The 15,269-nt window shown below is 53.8% G+C and overlaps 5 protein-coding genes across 5 annotated transcripts; 2 read left to right on the top strand and 3 right to left on the bottom strand.

The window, feature by feature from the left end:
* Positions 1 to 24: 24 nt before the first annotated feature.
* Positions 25 to 1,808, top strand: P168DRAFT_279377 (MFS transporter; the record flags this gene model as incomplete). Its single annotated transcript, XM_024835772.1, has 3 exons — positions 25 to 376; positions 424 to 1,433; positions 1,512 to 1,808. The coding sequence occupies 3 exons, from the start codon at positions 25 to 27 to the stop codon at positions 1,806 to 1,808; spliced, it is 1,659 nt and encodes a 552-aa protein (XP_024695997.1).
* A 428-nt stretch (positions 1,809 to 2,236) lies between these two features.
* Positions 2,237 to 5,289, bottom strand: P168DRAFT_315912 (uncharacterized protein; the record flags this gene model as incomplete). Its single annotated transcript, XM_024839946.1, has 2 exons — positions 2,237 to 3,204; positions 4,860 to 5,289. The coding sequence occupies 2 exons, from the start codon at positions 5,287 to 5,289 to the stop codon at positions 2,237 to 2,239; spliced, it is 1,398 nt and encodes a 465-aa protein (XP_024695996.1).
* Positions 5,290 to 8,063: 2,774 nt separating this feature from the next.
* Positions 8,064 to 9,427, bottom strand: P168DRAFT_95663 (uncharacterized protein). The gene has a single exon (XM_024842240.1). It carries the CDS (start codon positions 9,184 to 9,186, stop codon positions 8,206 to 8,208), a length of 981 nt encoding a protein of 326 aa, XP_024695995.1. The 5' UTR covers positions 9,187 to 9,427; the 3' UTR covers positions 8,064 to 8,205.
* Positions 9,428 to 12,145, top strand: P168DRAFT_95392 (PE repeat family protein). The gene has a single exon (XM_024842237.1). The coding sequence runs from the start codon at positions 9,669 to 9,671 to the stop codon at positions 11,745 to 11,747; it is 2,079 nt and encodes a 692-aa protein (XP_024695994.1). The 5' UTR covers positions 9,428 to 9,668; the 3' UTR covers positions 11,748 to 12,145.
* Positions 12,146 to 12,242: 97 nt separating this feature from the next.
* P168DRAFT_295258 (gamma-glutamyltransferase family protein) lies at positions 12,243 to 14,239 on the bottom strand (the record flags this gene model as incomplete). Its single annotated transcript, XM_024838026.1, has 4 exons — positions 12,243 to 13,532; positions 13,604 to 13,953; positions 14,004 to 14,022; positions 14,075 to 14,239. 4 exons carry the CDS (start codon positions 14,237 to 14,239, stop codon positions 12,243 to 12,245), a joined length of 1,824 nt encoding a protein of 607 aa, XP_024695993.1.
* Positions 14,240 to 15,269: the final 1,030 nt, after the last annotated feature.

The raw sequence follows: 15,269 nt of genomic DNA, 5'->3' as shown, positions 1-15,269 counted from the left end.
CGGGCCGACGAGCTGATGAGCACCATGGTATCGGACCCGGAGAAACAGGCCAATGCCGGAATACAACGACCGGATGCGATTTCCCCATCGCTGGACGATCCAAGGGTAGTAGACATAGATCATGATTTACGCTCGGCCCACTCCATCCCCTTTGAAGGCAAGGATGAGGGAGAATATGCTCCGAGTTACCACCAAGATCGAGAGGACACGGCGGTGGTGGTACCACGCTCACAACGCAGGGGCCTTTTCGGCCAGTACACACTGCTGGCAGAAGTGGAGGACCCGAAAACCTATACGCGCCGGAAGAAATGGTTCATTACTTTCATTGTCGCCGTAGCCGGCTCGACAGCTCCAATGGGAAGCTCGATCTTCTTCCGTAAGTTAGTCGCCCGTGCAAGCTTCTTGCTTCTGACTGTTTCGCAGCCTCTCTTTCCCAAGTATCTCGCGAGCTGAACACCGTTACGACGATCACGAATCTGTCGATTTCGTTGTACATGCTCAGCATGTCTATCTTCCCCCTCTGGTGGTCCTCTTTTAGTGAGCGTTTGGGCCGACGAACTATCTATTTGGTATCATTCTGTCTGTTCGTCTTATTCAACTCGCTCTCGGCCATCTCAGACTCCATCTCTATGCTCATTGTTATGCGAATGTTGAGCGGGGGAGCATCGGCGTCGGTGCAGGCCGTAGGGGCCGGCACTATTGCGGACCTGTGGGACACGCATGAGCGAGGTCGGGCCATGGGCATATTCTATCTCGGCCCACTGTGTGGTCCGTTGCTGGCACCGATAGTTGGTGGTGCATTGGCCCAGCGATGGCGCTGGCGAAGCACGCTCTGGTTCCTGGCTGCATACGGGGCTATCGTTGTGATTTTCATTTTTGTCGCTCTTCCGGAGACGCTGGTGGTCGCGAAGGCCGCCCAACCCGAGCCGACCGACAACCAAGAGGCTCCCTTGGAGCACCGCCTCAGCCGGATATCCTCCCGTCAGGTGGTCCGCTCTACGACACGGTGGTTGAAGGTCCTCAAAATGGTCTTTATCGATCCGCTAAAGATTGTGCTATATCTACGATACCCGCCGGTTCTCTTGACCGTATACTATGCCAGCATCACGTTTGGGTCACTGTACGTGTTGAATGTCAGCGTTGAGCACACATTTGGGAGCAGCCCCTACAACTACTCAACGATCATCGTCGGTCTGTTATACATTCCAAATTCCCTGGGCTATATTGCGGCCAGCTGTTTCGGCGGGCGGTGGATGGACAATATCATGAAACGGGAAGCGAAAAAGGCGGAACGGTATGACGAGAAGGGGAACTTGATCTATTATCCCGAAGATCGGATGCGCGAGAATGCGTGGCTAGGGGCAATGCTCTACCCAGCGGCGTTGCTATGGTATGGGTGGACAGCAGACAGAGGGATATATTGGTTGGCGCCGGTATGTTTCCCTTTCTTCCATGGTTCTTCACTCGCTCACTTTATTTGCTCTACTTGTCTAACGTATCGAGCATGATAGATGGTTGCCAATGTGTTCTTTGGGGTTGGATCCATGTTAATCTTCAGCATGGTCACGACCATGCTGACTGAGTTCATGCCGAAAAGGTCGTCCGCTGGGGTAGCATTGAACAACTTTATGCGGAACATCTTCTCGTGCGTGGGGTCATTAGTGACGGCGCCTATCATTGATGCCATTGGTAATGGCTGGTTGTTTACCATTTTGGGCCTGTTGGCGTTTGCGAGCAGCTCGGTATTATTCGTGATGAGGATATATGGTCCACGTTGGAGGAAGTCGATGGATGCACTTCGGACTTAATGCATGGCGTGGGCTGTCCATTCTTTATCCATGTCTATCATCGTATCTTGCGATGCAGACCCTTGTTGGGGGAAATCATTGATGACCGCGATACAGTATCTTTAACGCATGCTAACGAAGTCGTGATGGTACAATAGAATTAATGTCATCCTTTCATAGATCAAGTAACAAGCTTCGGTATTACCTGTCAATATATAGTTTAAGATTCCTGGTGCGAAATGAATGAGATGGGAATTCAGCTCCATATGCGTTCACTGGGCGTCCCTAATTTCACTAGATGAGACCGTTAACATGATTGCAAGTCAGCATGTGACACAGCAATAGGAAGTTCTCTACAGCATTATCTCCATTCCCAAGCATCCAGGGGAGTATCTATCTATTGTCACACGGTATTCTATAAAATACATTGAGTTAGGACCAGCCCGGTATCAAATAATATCTGCAAATGGACGTTTCCTAGACGTCAAGCTGCCCTGTTGCCAAGGACTTACAGACTGGGGAGAAGGCTGGATAGATGCGCCATCCACCGGCCTTACCACAGCCTCCCTCACCCAGTCCGGTTTCTGCAAGTTCGGATGGTTACATAGAGCGCGGAAGCGGTCCGCCCCGATAGCTTCCTCGGCGTAGTTTTGTTTCAGTTTCCGCATGTATCCCTGAAATTGATTGACGTTGGTGACCCATTCCGTAGCGGCTTTGTTCTTCTCATACTCGGTACTCGGCTTCTCAACCTGCAGCGTGTACGGCGGCCCAGAGTAGATGGTGAAAACGGTTAGGGTCGTGAGTAGGGGCCGGAGTCGGGCTTCCAAGTGTCGTCTCTTGGCCGCTGTTACGCGGAATGTTGCCACTCTCTGATTGGAGTCGCCGAGGAAAACTTGTAGCCTGCTACAGTCCCAGCATGCGCAAGTATACTTCGACAGTAGCTCATCCAACTGAACTGGTCGCTCTGGCGGCGCTCGCATGCAGCTGTTGAGGTACTCGTCGAGGACGGCCACGGCGAAGTCGGTCTCGTAGGACTGGGGTGGAACGCCGATTTCAAAGCCCATCCATTTGCAATAATCTATGAGAAATGGGAGGAGGTCTTCACCAAATGCGATGGCCTTTTTGGCTTCCGGTAGTTGTTTCGCATGCTTGATCAGCGCACTGTAGATGGGTGCGGTCTCGTCAGTCAAATTTCCGTAACCAATCAATTCTTCGTAACTTTGGATAAACTGTCTGAGGATTTCTGGGTCTAAGGGCTTCATATGAGGCTCTTTCCGCAACAGGAGTCCGTATAAATCGTCGTCGTCGTCGTCGTCGTCGTCGTATAGGCCTGTCCTCCATTCGAGGCCCTCAAATTGGAAGGACTCTAGAATTCGAGGGAGGAACTCGGTGAAGGCTTGTCGCAGCTCGTCTCGGTCTACCCGCGTACGAGTTAATCTTTCAAATAATGAGGTAATGAATTTGGTATTCGAAGCGCTGCGCTCGAAAATAGGTCGGATTCTGTGTATGTACCTCCGTTAGAAGGCAAAATAGAGGAAGGAGGGGGGGGGCGCGTGTACCGTGAAATCATTCCCCGAATAGGACGTTCCTGGAAAACATCCTGAAAAACATTCGCTAGGGAATATCCATCGGACAGTTGCGTTGTGGTCTATACGATTTGTTGAAATGTCGCTTGTTTCCATCTTAGCACCTTCTCTGATGCCGTTGATGAAGACTTATTGCCTTCGTGGTTGCACGCAGCGTCGACTTGAAGGAGAAATTTGAGTCGAAAGCAGTAGTCGTTGTTTGGGCTGAAAAAGGGATCGAGTCTGGGGCCGTTAATTACGATTTAAAAAGGTATACAGAAAGGTACTACTCAGGCATAATAGTATCAAAACCGCCATTAGCAATGGCACTCGCCATGCTCAGGAAAACACCGTATGGCAAGAGACCACTATAGGCTCTCACATACTGACAGATTAAGTCATTGTCATTCAATTCTCGACCAAGCTCAGGGATCGAGTCGGTCCAATGACGTTCAGAAATGTCGCGGGGTACCCATTTTTGGATGACAGTTCTGCAGGCCTGCAATAGCGATTGTCGACGTTGTTTATTGCTTTTCTCTCGGCGATAGAGGTTCGTCACCCACTCAAAGTAGCTTCGCACCTGCTCAAAATCTTGACAAGTCTCAATCAAAAATAACAAAGTGTACTGGGAGGGGACGATTAGGACGTCCCAAAGTTCATTAGCCCTGGTCAGGAGGATGGCTATGTAGATGCGAACCGAAGACAACAAGAGAGCGGAATTTCAAGAAAACACTTACAGTCTGGTAGTAGCAGCGAGTGATCAATGGACGCTCGATGAAACAAAGCTTTTGGCGCACTGTATCTGGATCACGATCAAAAACCTTGTCATCGAGGAGAATATCCTCTTCGATCCGCAATTCCTCCGCGATCATATCATCCGAAGTGTCAAATAATCGGAGACTGATCGTGGAGTTTTCACCACATGGAATAGATGATCCGGTGGAGGAACAATCGTCGTAATCCATCTCATTCATAACCGTCGCTAGGAACATATGCATTCCCGCTATCTGACAAGCTTTGTACAGGTTTGCTACTTGCGTCTTGTAAATTCCATCAAGTTGATCAAACCTCAACCACCTATTTGGATATTGCTGATTGAAGATATGCAACACGGCGGTTGGACAATCTCGAGGCCCGTAACAGGGCCAATTGAGCCCTCCTGTCAGTACCGCCCTTGCGCGTCTGTCCCATTCTGTAAACAGAGCGACCAGCTATTCCCAGGGACGTTCGGCGCTCAGCAGAGCTGCCGATGGGGCATGATACAGGTTGTAGCACACCACCACCCTATAACCAGCGGTTACCTCCTGAAATTCTTGAACTACGTCCGCATAGCATACGATATTCGTCATGCTGTATGCCGAAGATGGGGCGGTCTTGAAAGTGACTGTTTCCCCTCTACAAGCAGCGATCACATCACCGCCTTCGTGTTTTGAGGGGAGACAAATAGACAAGGTCCCAAACATGCCATCTTATTTCTCGGAAACTGCACGAGGCAAGGAACTGGCACCTTTCTCGTCGATGAAGATTTTGTGCGGCCTCATCTCGACCTCTCTCGCATCGGCATTCAGCCCCAGTTTGGAAAGCGCATGGCTAAGCTGCATTTTCACATGAGCCTCCCAAGCGGGGTTCGCAAAGGTGAACTTGTCCCCATCTAACTCCCAGCGCTTTGGAGCGTGGGCTTCATCTATCGTTTTCGTGGTTCCGACATGCGCACTAGGACGGCCGGCACTGATGAGAGCTTGTGCTTCGTGTGGAGAAACCGGCAGACCAATAGGCCCGATACCGTCTACCTCCAGTCCAGGGAGGACAAAAGGCTCCCCATCCGCAACACTCAAAAAAGGACCTCGTGGTTCAACAGGATTCAAGACCTGGAGAATGGCGTTCTTCAGATCTCCTCTCCGGTCCAGCCGACTTCCGTGAGGATTCGGCCATCCCATACTGGTTGTTCCGGTGATCTTTATGAAAGGAGACCAGTAGTGATTGGACAGTTAAAATGACCTATGGCAATAGGTCATTGGGCTAGTTGTTCTGGTATAGCATGGTGAGGATTTCAATGTCCTCCAAGAGTGCGCGGCGCGTCCGTAACGCCAACTCGCGTTACGTACTATACCACATTGGGAATCAATTATGTCGAGCCAGGGCCGCGTAGATCCACAACAGATTGGATCATGGATGTATTTTGAATCAACGTACGTGATAAGTCCACGAAGTTTGAACAAGTTGATTCAGATCTATTGGATCTATCGAGTATATACATATTCTTTTTTCCCCACCGCTGATTGGCTGTAGACGTAGGCCCGAGAATCACACCCGGCCCGCTACATGTGCACCGTGTGATTATGAGGCGTCCGTGGCCGTAGCAGGGATTGGGATAGAATCTGACCTTGTAAGAACTAAACCTCCCAGGGTCGATGGAGGGCTGGTAGGCGTTGTCTAACTCCCTGCTTGAAGAGGGGTATCCGGAGTCATGCCATCCGCATCCCTGGACGAGGCACGGAGGCAGATTGCGTTTGCCATTGGGTTCTGTGGACAACTCGACATGACAGCGACAGAGTGATGCTGCGGACGATCAGATAGCCTTCAATGCTGCGTTTGTACTGGCATGACGCCATGTTGACTGGGACCTTTGCCACTGTCCGTGATGAGGCATCTGGTGAACTGGATTCTGATCCCCCACTTGTAAGGACAGTCCAACTCAGATCAAGGCTAGAAGCCTGGAAGGAGAAGGAAGTCCATCGATCGTCCGTCGGGTCCAACAGGGAGGGGTATCAATTATTGGTGCATGCCATGGCGCCCATTCACCGACTGCCAAAACAGCGACCGCCTCACTTTTCGGACTATTAGGCGGGTTCCACTGGTCCGTCACCCACTTGTTTGATTCCCATCCGGATGATCTCCTGCCGTACCCTGCCAGGGACCAATTCGGAGAGTCATCCGTCGGGTTATTTCGGGCTTCTGATGGGCATCAACTAGGAAGCCACGGAGCATAATGGGAGGATTATTGATTCCATCGCGCGTTCCATAGTAGAACTGGAAACAAAAGGACCAAAATGATCAAACATGACAAAATCTCCCATCGTCCCGCCCTAACCCGATCGGGCGATCCCATGATCGGCGGATGATTTGTCTCTCTCAGTGGAGCCCAAAGTCCTTCCTTCTTCTCTCTCATTTTCCATTATCATTCGATAGACAGCAATAGAACTATGGGCTCGTTACCCTCATCTCCTTACCCGTGGGCGTGACTGATGCAGATGCGGTGAACGCCTACTGTACCCTCCGAAGCGTTACTGTAGCAATCATGCCTTTCCAACCCTCTTAGTTCTAGGAGGTCCTGGTTGGCTCCATTGAACCTTCCCCCTAGTCTGACGCCGGGGGACCCAGTCTCAACTCCACTGAGCCTGCATCTTCTTCGCTGCCGCTGCCCGCAAGTGGCGTTGGGCACAAATCCCAAAAATATCTTCCTCTTCGTCAACGACGGTCAGGGCCATGCTCACTCCGATGCCATGGCACCACCAAAGCCGTGGTTTAGATACGGGGACTTTTGTCCTACCGTCGCCTTGATGGTGTGGAAGGTGGCGAGAGCGCCTTGTTCTGATCTAGATCTTGGTCCGTGTCTCATGGGATGCTGTCGGGCCTGTCATTGATACATAGAATTTGACGCACACTGCCCAAATGGTCGGCCCATACGCTAGACGCAACCCTAATGCAGCCATTTTGGACTCTGTTTTGTCACGCATGGATTTACCAACGGAGCAATCGGCCCTTTCCAAACAGAGAGCGCCGGAGAGCGCCGTCGGGGGTGGAAGCCCAAAAAGAAAAAGCAATGGAAGGCAAAGGGATCAGCGTTTTTGGCTATTTTTCTCTGCCCCAGTGATGCTTCCCAGAATGGGCCGTCTATCCACCTTTGTCCACCAGGACCCCCATGGCCGTGAGACGTGGTCCAATGAGATCCCATGTCGTTGGGCAGTTCGTCAATGACGTTCCCAGTCCTCACCCGAGCGAGACGGGAGCTCGATTGTCCATCCCACTGGGTTCTCCGCGAACCACGATACGTCGCCTTGCATCGATCCTCAGGAGGGGTTGCTATGTTGTTGGCGGGCCGCTGGCCTATGCTGCTACTCCCTTCCCCCTCTCTGTTCTCTCATAGATCGGTCGTCGGCTCAAACCTGACCCTTCACAGCTCTCCTCGTTTCACAGCCCCGTCTATTCTTACTTGACTTCCCGTATCGCATCATCTGCCCAGTCCCTGTCGATATCCGAACAGGGCGTTTCCATAATTTGCCAATTGATTTCTATATATTGACTTGTCCACCTCCTTCCACTGGTCCCTTGAACTGTCGCCAAGCCGGTGATTCGATGTTATGGCTAATAAAAAGGCAAAGAAGAAGAAGAACAACAACGCCGCCAACAACAATAAAAGGCTTCCTGTAAACGACAATCAATTGTCCAATCCAGAGCAGACCTCAACCGACCCCTCCCCGGCGACGGCGGTTGAAGCTGGTGAAAATGGCCTGCCCTGTTCAGTACGCACAACTTCCCACGTTCCAGTATCAGTCTTTCGAGCGTCATTATCAGACCTTTGATCGCTCTACTCTAAAATATTCTTTCTATCCTGTTGCTGCTGCATCTTCTTCGGACCCTCTGACGGCGCCTAAGGACCAGAACAACAACCCCCCTGACGCAGAACCTACTGCTGCCCCGGAAGCTGCCCCGGAAGCTGCCCGGAGGAAAGTCCCAGTGATCCTCCGGCGGAACCCTCACCTCCAGAGACTGGTGGTATGTTGTTGTTTAGTTCTACAACCGCTCTCTTTATTCAATCTTGTATTTTTATTGCTCGAGTCATGCTAAGTAATTTAAAGAATCGACCGATGCGGTAGAACCCGCAGGAGAACCGCCCGCAGATGCTCCCCCAGATCCCCCGGCAGAGGCAACTGAAAGTCCAGCCGATGCCGCACCGGAAACGAATGGCGAAGGGGAGAATCCTCCACTAGAAGGCGATAGTGCTGGCCCAGATTCGAATCCAGCAGAAGAGGGCACCCTCGATGAGACGAAAGACGAGCCTCCGGTAGAAAATACGAATGCGGGGGAAGAACCACCCCGGAAGAAGACTCAACCACCGCTCCCGAAGCAGACGCACCGCAAGACGATACGCCTGAGGACGCTGCCGCCCCAGCAGATCCAGCCCCGACAGAAGAGCCCGCCCCGGCGGTAGAATCGCCAGAAGAATCTGCTTCAGCTGAGGAACCTGCTTCTACAGAAGAGGCTGCTGCGACTGACGGTCCTGCCCCGACCGAAGATCCTGTTTCAGCTGAAGAACCCGCTCCGGCAGACGATTCAGCTCCCGCAGAAGAAGGCGTGGAGGCAGTTCCGGCAGAAGAATCCACCCCGGTGGAACAACCCGCAGAAGAGCCTGCCCCAGTTGAGGAGCCCGCTCCGGCAGAAGATCCCGCCCCCATCGAAGAGCCCATCCCGACTGAAGATCCTGCTCCGGCAGATCCTGTTTCAACCGAAGACCATACTCCAGCCGAGGATCCTTCTCCGACGGAAGAGCCTGATCCCGTTGAGGATCCAGCTGCTGTCGAGGAGCCTGCTCCAGCAGAAGAACCTGCGGAAGAGGCCGCTGCAGCCGAAGAGCCCGCTCCGACAGAAGAACCCGCAGAAGATCCTACTCCGACTAAGGATCCTACTGCAGTCGAGGAGTCCGCACCAGTAGAAGAGCTTGTAGAAGAGGCAGCAGCGGCGGAAGAGCCGGCTCCTACAGAAGAGCCCGCCCCGCAGAAGAAGCGACGGAGGATCCCGCTCCGGCAGAACAACCCCCGACGAGCCTGTTCCATCCGAAGACCCTGCTCCCGCAGAAGAGGCCACTCCTGAACAAAAACCTGCCGAGAAGGAAGAACCTGCAGAAGAGCCTGCTGCAGCGGAAGCGTCTGCTCCAGCAGAAGAGCCGGTTCCCGAAGAAGAATCCGCCCCGGCGGCAGAAGTCACAGAAGAGAACGCGCCTGCAGAAGAGCCTACTCCAGCCGAGGATCCTGCTCCAGCTGAGGATCCCGCTCCAGTTGAGAACCCTACTCCAGCTGAAGAACCCGCTAGGGCAGAGGAAGCTGCGGAGGAGTCAGCTGCGGCGGAAGAGCCTACTCCGATCGACGACCCAGCTCCCGTGGAAGAACCCGCAGAACCTAAAGAGGCCCCGGCTTTGGCAGAAGAATCCACGCCGGCGGATGAGCCCGCCCCGGCAGATGCCTCAGCAGACACACCCCAAGACGATGTGCCTGATGATTCTGCCGCCGACGCAAATCTAGAAACCGCGGGCGAAAGTATGGATGGGCCCAGTAATGGTACGCCTATACATTTAATCCGCTTACAAATTCAACTGACCTTACACTCAGACGATGAATTTCCAGAATGTGATCCTTCCGCAGAATCCGATAAAGTCGAAGCCGAAAAGGCAGAAGCCGAGAGACAAGCTGCCGAGGACGCTGAGGCGGAGGAGGAAGCATTAGCAAGGGCGCAAGATGTAGTTGACCTTGAAATAGAAACCGATATAGAGCCGGCCGATGCTGCACCTGCACCCGAAACTAATGCTATGGACGATGCGCCACATGACGAGCCGGCCCTCGAAGCGGTAGATGAAACCGTACCTGAGGCAGCTACCGAGGAGTCTCCTGTGGAGGAAGAATCGCCTAAGGAGGAGCTAGTCGAAGAGCCAGCGCCAGCTGAAGCACCAAACGACGCTCCTCCGGCAGAAGAAACTCCACGGGACGGGGTTGATGAGGCGAAATCCGAGGTGGAGCCGGCTGCAGAGCCTGAAATTATCGAACCACCGGCCGAGGAAGCTGCTCCTGAAGAGCCTGTTGATCCTACGGAGTCTGTGGCCGAGGAACCTACAGCTATCGAAGAACCTGCACCTGCCGAAGAACCTGCACCCGCCGAAGAACCTGCACCCGCAGAAGAGCCTGCACCCGCCGAAGAACCTGCACCTGCCGAAGAACCTGCACCCCCCGAAGAGCCTGCACCCGCAGAAGAGCCTGCACCCGCCGAAGAACCTGCACCCGCCGAAGAACCTGCACCCGCGGACGAGACACCTGCCGTAGAGGCTGTCAGTCCAGAACCCGACGAGGAGTCAGCCCCTCGTGAGGAGGCTCTTCCTGTCGAAGATCCCGATATGGCCGAAGAAGTCTCACTCGAAGAACCCTCCGCGGCAAGGGAAGTTTCAGAAGATCTGTCTGAAGATCCACTGGAAGATCCTGAGCCTACCGTCTCATCCGGAGATGGCATTTCGTTCGAAAATACAGCAGCCTTGGGTTTAGCAGGCGCAGCGGTGGCAGCAGCGGCAGGCCCCGAACTGGCAAAATCAAGCAGAAAGAAGAAGAGACGCTCTCCTGAATCGGGTCGCGAGCATGAACGTGAACGTCACGGATATGAGCGCGGGTTTGAACTTGGATTTGAGCGCGGTCTCGAGCAACTGCGTGAACGTGAACGCGAACGCGGCCAGGGCGGACATGAACGCAGCCATGAGCGTGAACGCGAACGCGGTCATAGCAGAAATGAACGTGGACATGAACGTGGACACGACCGCGAGCGTGATCGCGAGCGTGGACGTGGGCGCGAGGAGCAGCAAGTTCAAGTTCAACGCCAAAAGAGCGAACGCGGTAACATCCTAAAGAACCGCTGGACGACAGCACTCGAAGAAGCGAAGCGGCAACACGACCTCAAGCTCCGCCAAGAAGAGAAGATGGTTCGCCGCGAATCCCGAACCGGCGAACATGACAAGCGCGACCGTGTGAAACGCTCGGACGGCTCCTCTCGAGACAATGAAAATAAGTCACGCCACCATACCTCGGAAAAGTCGGACAGCCGCGAGCGCGAGCGTGAGCACGCAGGTCCCAAGCCAAAAGCTTTCCTCAAATACATGACAGCTGGCAAATCAGACACCAACGGCCCCCTTCTCATGGTCAATGGCACTAGGGCCGCCGAATATGTTTCGGAAAAGTACAGGCGCTCTTCCACGAGCCCCCGTCACTCTAACGGAGACCGAACGCCCAGCGAACGTTCCGGTGGATCTTACCACTATGACGAGGACCGGCAGGCCCGCCGCGAATACCGAGCCCGCAAGAAGGCCGAAGCCGAAGAGAAAGAGCGACAGCAGGTGGAGCAGGAACGGCAGCGTCAAGAGGCGGAGGCCGAGGCGGCGGAGGCGGCGGAGCAAGCGAAAATCCGCGCATCCAAGGAGGAAGCAGGCCATCGGCGTCATCGCCACAGCAGCGAGCGACACAACGGCGAGCGCCCGAGTGGTGAGGCTCGTCGGCGTCACCATAAACGACGGGAGCCGTCACCTCCGGCGCGGAAACCGTCGAAGCTCAAGTCGCTTATCAAATCTGCGATTCCTGCTTATTAGTGATGAGTATACGATATTGTTTGGTATCTGTTTTCTTTGCCCGCTTTTTTTATTTCTTCTTTTCTTTTTCTTCAATCTCCCTTTTTTTTTTTCGGGGTACTTACAACCATTCTCCGGTGTGGCTTTATCAACGTTTGAGCGCCGAAAGAAAAACTGGGTGGATTGATCAGCATTTTGTGAGAAGCGATTGCGGCATTGATGGTGTTTTATTTAGTTTTGTTTACATGTTCATGTTGGTATATATCTGATTTTTGTCTATATGTTTATATACGCTGTCGCTTGTGAATGATGACTCCTAGCCATTTATTCTTTGGTCCCTGTCCATTACGACTTCAATCGTTTCTGTATCAACATACCTCACACCATTATACACTACTCTATGAGAGGATACATGACTCTACTCAGCGATGTGGAAGCCCAACATCCTATAACTCCTCGTAGATCTCAAATCATAACATTGCGTATGTATATCTAACAAACAAAGAAACATGCAAATCAAACCACAGGCACAGCCATACCATCACCCCGCTGATCACTCCCAGCACTATACACCAACTGCCCATCATCATGATGCACACGAATGATCTGTCCCCGACCGAACCGGCCCCGCGCCCACCCACTCAACACCTCCACACTATGGCCCAATTTCCGTAATCCCGCAACAGCCTCCTCACTAATACCCTCCTCCACCCAAACGGTGCGATCAACAGGGTGTCCAATCTCAGGCGTACCAGCCGCGATGCAGATCCTAGGCGAGTCGAGCGCCGCCTGCGGATGGTAGCCGAAGGCAAGCATGTTCAGCAACACCTGGACATGGCCCTGAGGCTGCATGAAGCCGCCCATGACGCCGTAGACGGAGTGCAGCGAGCCGTCAGAGACGTTGGTGACCATCGCGGGGATGATAGTGTGGTAGGGGCGTTTGCGGGGCGCGAGCGCGTTAGGATGCCCGGGGCTGAGGGAGAAATTGGCGCCGCGGTTCTGCAGCGTGAAGCCGCAGCCCTTGGGGATGATGGCTGAGCCGAAGCCCTCGTAGTTGCTGTTGATGAAGGAGATGCCGTTGCCGAGGTGGTCGGTGACGGCGAAGTAGACGGTGTCGCAGTGTTGGTGGGCGGGGCTGCCGTGGTCGGGGATGTCTGCGGCGGCGGCGTCGGGGCGGAAGAGCTTGGCGCGCTCGGCGAGGTAGGCTGGGTCGAGGAGGCCTTCTTGGGGCACTTTTTCGACGTCGGGATCGGTCACGTACCAGCAGGCGTCGGCGAAGGCGATGCGTAGGCTTTCGATGATCGCGTGGAGGTATTCGGCGGAGTTGTGCTGCTCGGGTGTGAACTTGGGGATTTGGCCGCTTTGTTCGAGCTGCTCGAGGATGCCGAGGGCCATGAGGGCGACGATGCCTTGGCCGTTGGGGGGGTGTTCCCAGATTTGCACGCCTTGGTTGGTTTCGGTGTCTGTGCCGGCGGTTTGCTTCTGGACGATGTCTTGGCCGGTGAATTTCAGGCTCATGGCTTCGGTGTCCTGGCTGCCGGTTTCGGCGTGGTGTTTGAGGTCCTCGAGGGAGAGGTAGCCTCCGCGGGCCTGGACCACCTTCACCAGCTCCTCGGCGACGCGTCCCTCGTAGAAGCCCTTCTTTCCCTCTGTGGCGAGGGCCCGGAAGGTTCGCGCCAAGTTGGGGTTCTTCATGATCTCGCCGGCCCGGGGACTGCGGCATCCATCTTTGGCCTTGCTGTCGGCCTTGAGCATCTCTGCGAAGTTGGGAGACGAGTTGCGGAGGAGTTCTTCGCCTTCATTCCACTGTAGTGGTGTTGGAGTCAGTCATCTATGGTCCAAATAAAGCTGAGAGGATATAAGGAATTGCCACTTACGAAGGAGGCAGACAGTTCGGAGACAGGGAACCCCTCCTCGCCCAGTTCAATGGCAGGGAGCAAGATCTGCTCCAATGACACCTTCCCGCTACCGAAGCGCTGCACGGTATCGACCCAACCGGCCGCCGCACCGGGCGTGGTCACCGCATGGACGCTTCTCATGGGAATAGCGCCCACATCGTTCGGGCCGACATTCAGATCCTTGCGAACCTGCTCCAGGGTCGCCTTACCGGCCGATCGACCGGACCCGTTGAGCGAGTGGACTTTCTTCGTCTTAGCATCGTAGTAGAGACAGAACATATCACCCCCGATACCGGTTGAGGCGGGCTCCGTCATGTTCAATGCAGCGGCTGTCTCTGGTTAGTGGGATGTTACCCCGCGGGGGACAGGTGGTACATGCCTACTGCTACTGCAGCGTCCTGTGAGGGGTTAGCTTGAGAGGTTCACGAGGCAAGGACTGATCGGCCATACAGCTGCATTTCCGCCTTCTTTCAGGATGCGTTGACCCGCCGCAGCGGCGAGCGGCTGTGTGCATGTTACGATGCCCTTGGTGCTGTGGACGGTGCTTCTCCGGCTGGTGAAAGGCACCAGATCGGCTTGCGATCGGGCGTAGACCGCTTGTGAATTCAGAGGCATGGTGGAGTGGATAGTGGTTTAGACGAGCAAGTATTACTACAAAGGAAGAGACAAATCCAACAAGTATCGCAGGGAGAGGGAGTGTTATAAGAAGGCGACATGAACCCCACCGATCTCAATAGATCTTGAGTAATTGCCTCGGACGTCCGGGGTCACTGGAATCACTGGAAGGCTGGAGTGGGTACCGGTACCGCTGAGTGGTACTGGGTACTGGGTGCTTGCGATATCATTCGTTACTCGGGGAGGACAATACTCGTAATTTACCCCAATTATGGCCCCACACTATGATTATCGGCCGACATGTAGGAAGGGTCCGACGTCCCTATAGCAAGTATATGAACAAGGAGATCCGATCTGTTCATCATACTCGGTGTAGATCGTGGAATAAAGTTTTTGATTTCGAAATTCGGTGTGGATTTCCCTGGGCAAAGACGATACGGCTTGGTTGGAGCTGATGGCTGGGCCAGACCATCCAGTACGATAACCCCTCGTGCTCGGGGGATTACCCAGAAGCTGCAGGAGCACAGATATGCTCTTGACAGGATGTATACATGTTGAACCGTTTTCACTTTGAATCATCCGTATCCATGCCAAACACGGAGAGCTCGACTCGGGCTCTTATGGACGTTCGAATGAAGTACGATGACTCCATCTGCCACCGTATAGACAATACAGACAGACTGGCCTCTGTGATGGATACCAAATCGTGATGTTCTTGGATTTTGAAGTATATGACCTCGAAGGACAGTCAAAACGCCGATGACTGGGTCCCTGGCGGGTTTCTTGACTACGCGATGATATATAGACCGGAAAGGACAGCTCTTCGGAGGGGTATTAACCGGGCTTGATATCGCCGGCAGCTCCAGCTCTGAGCAGTGTTGAAGCACATGCCTGTCAGTCAACGTTATCTGAAGTGTCTACATGGCATGACCTCACCCCGCATAGAATGTCAGAGGTCCGCTTGTGGACCTGGACGCAACAATACAATCTTCGGAGAAATCGGAACGCGAGTGTCCGTCCACCATCTTGG

Source organism: Aspergillus campestris (assembly GCF_002847485.1).
Source record: "Aspergillus campestris IBT 28561 chromosome Unknown P168scaffold_2, whole genome shotgun sequence".
Taxonomy (NCBI): Eukaryota; Fungi; Ascomycota; class Eurotiomycetes; order Eurotiales; family Aspergillaceae; genus Aspergillus; species Aspergillus campestris.
Note: the sequence above shows the minus strand (reverse complement) of the source record. Positions and strands in the feature narration are given on the sequence as shown.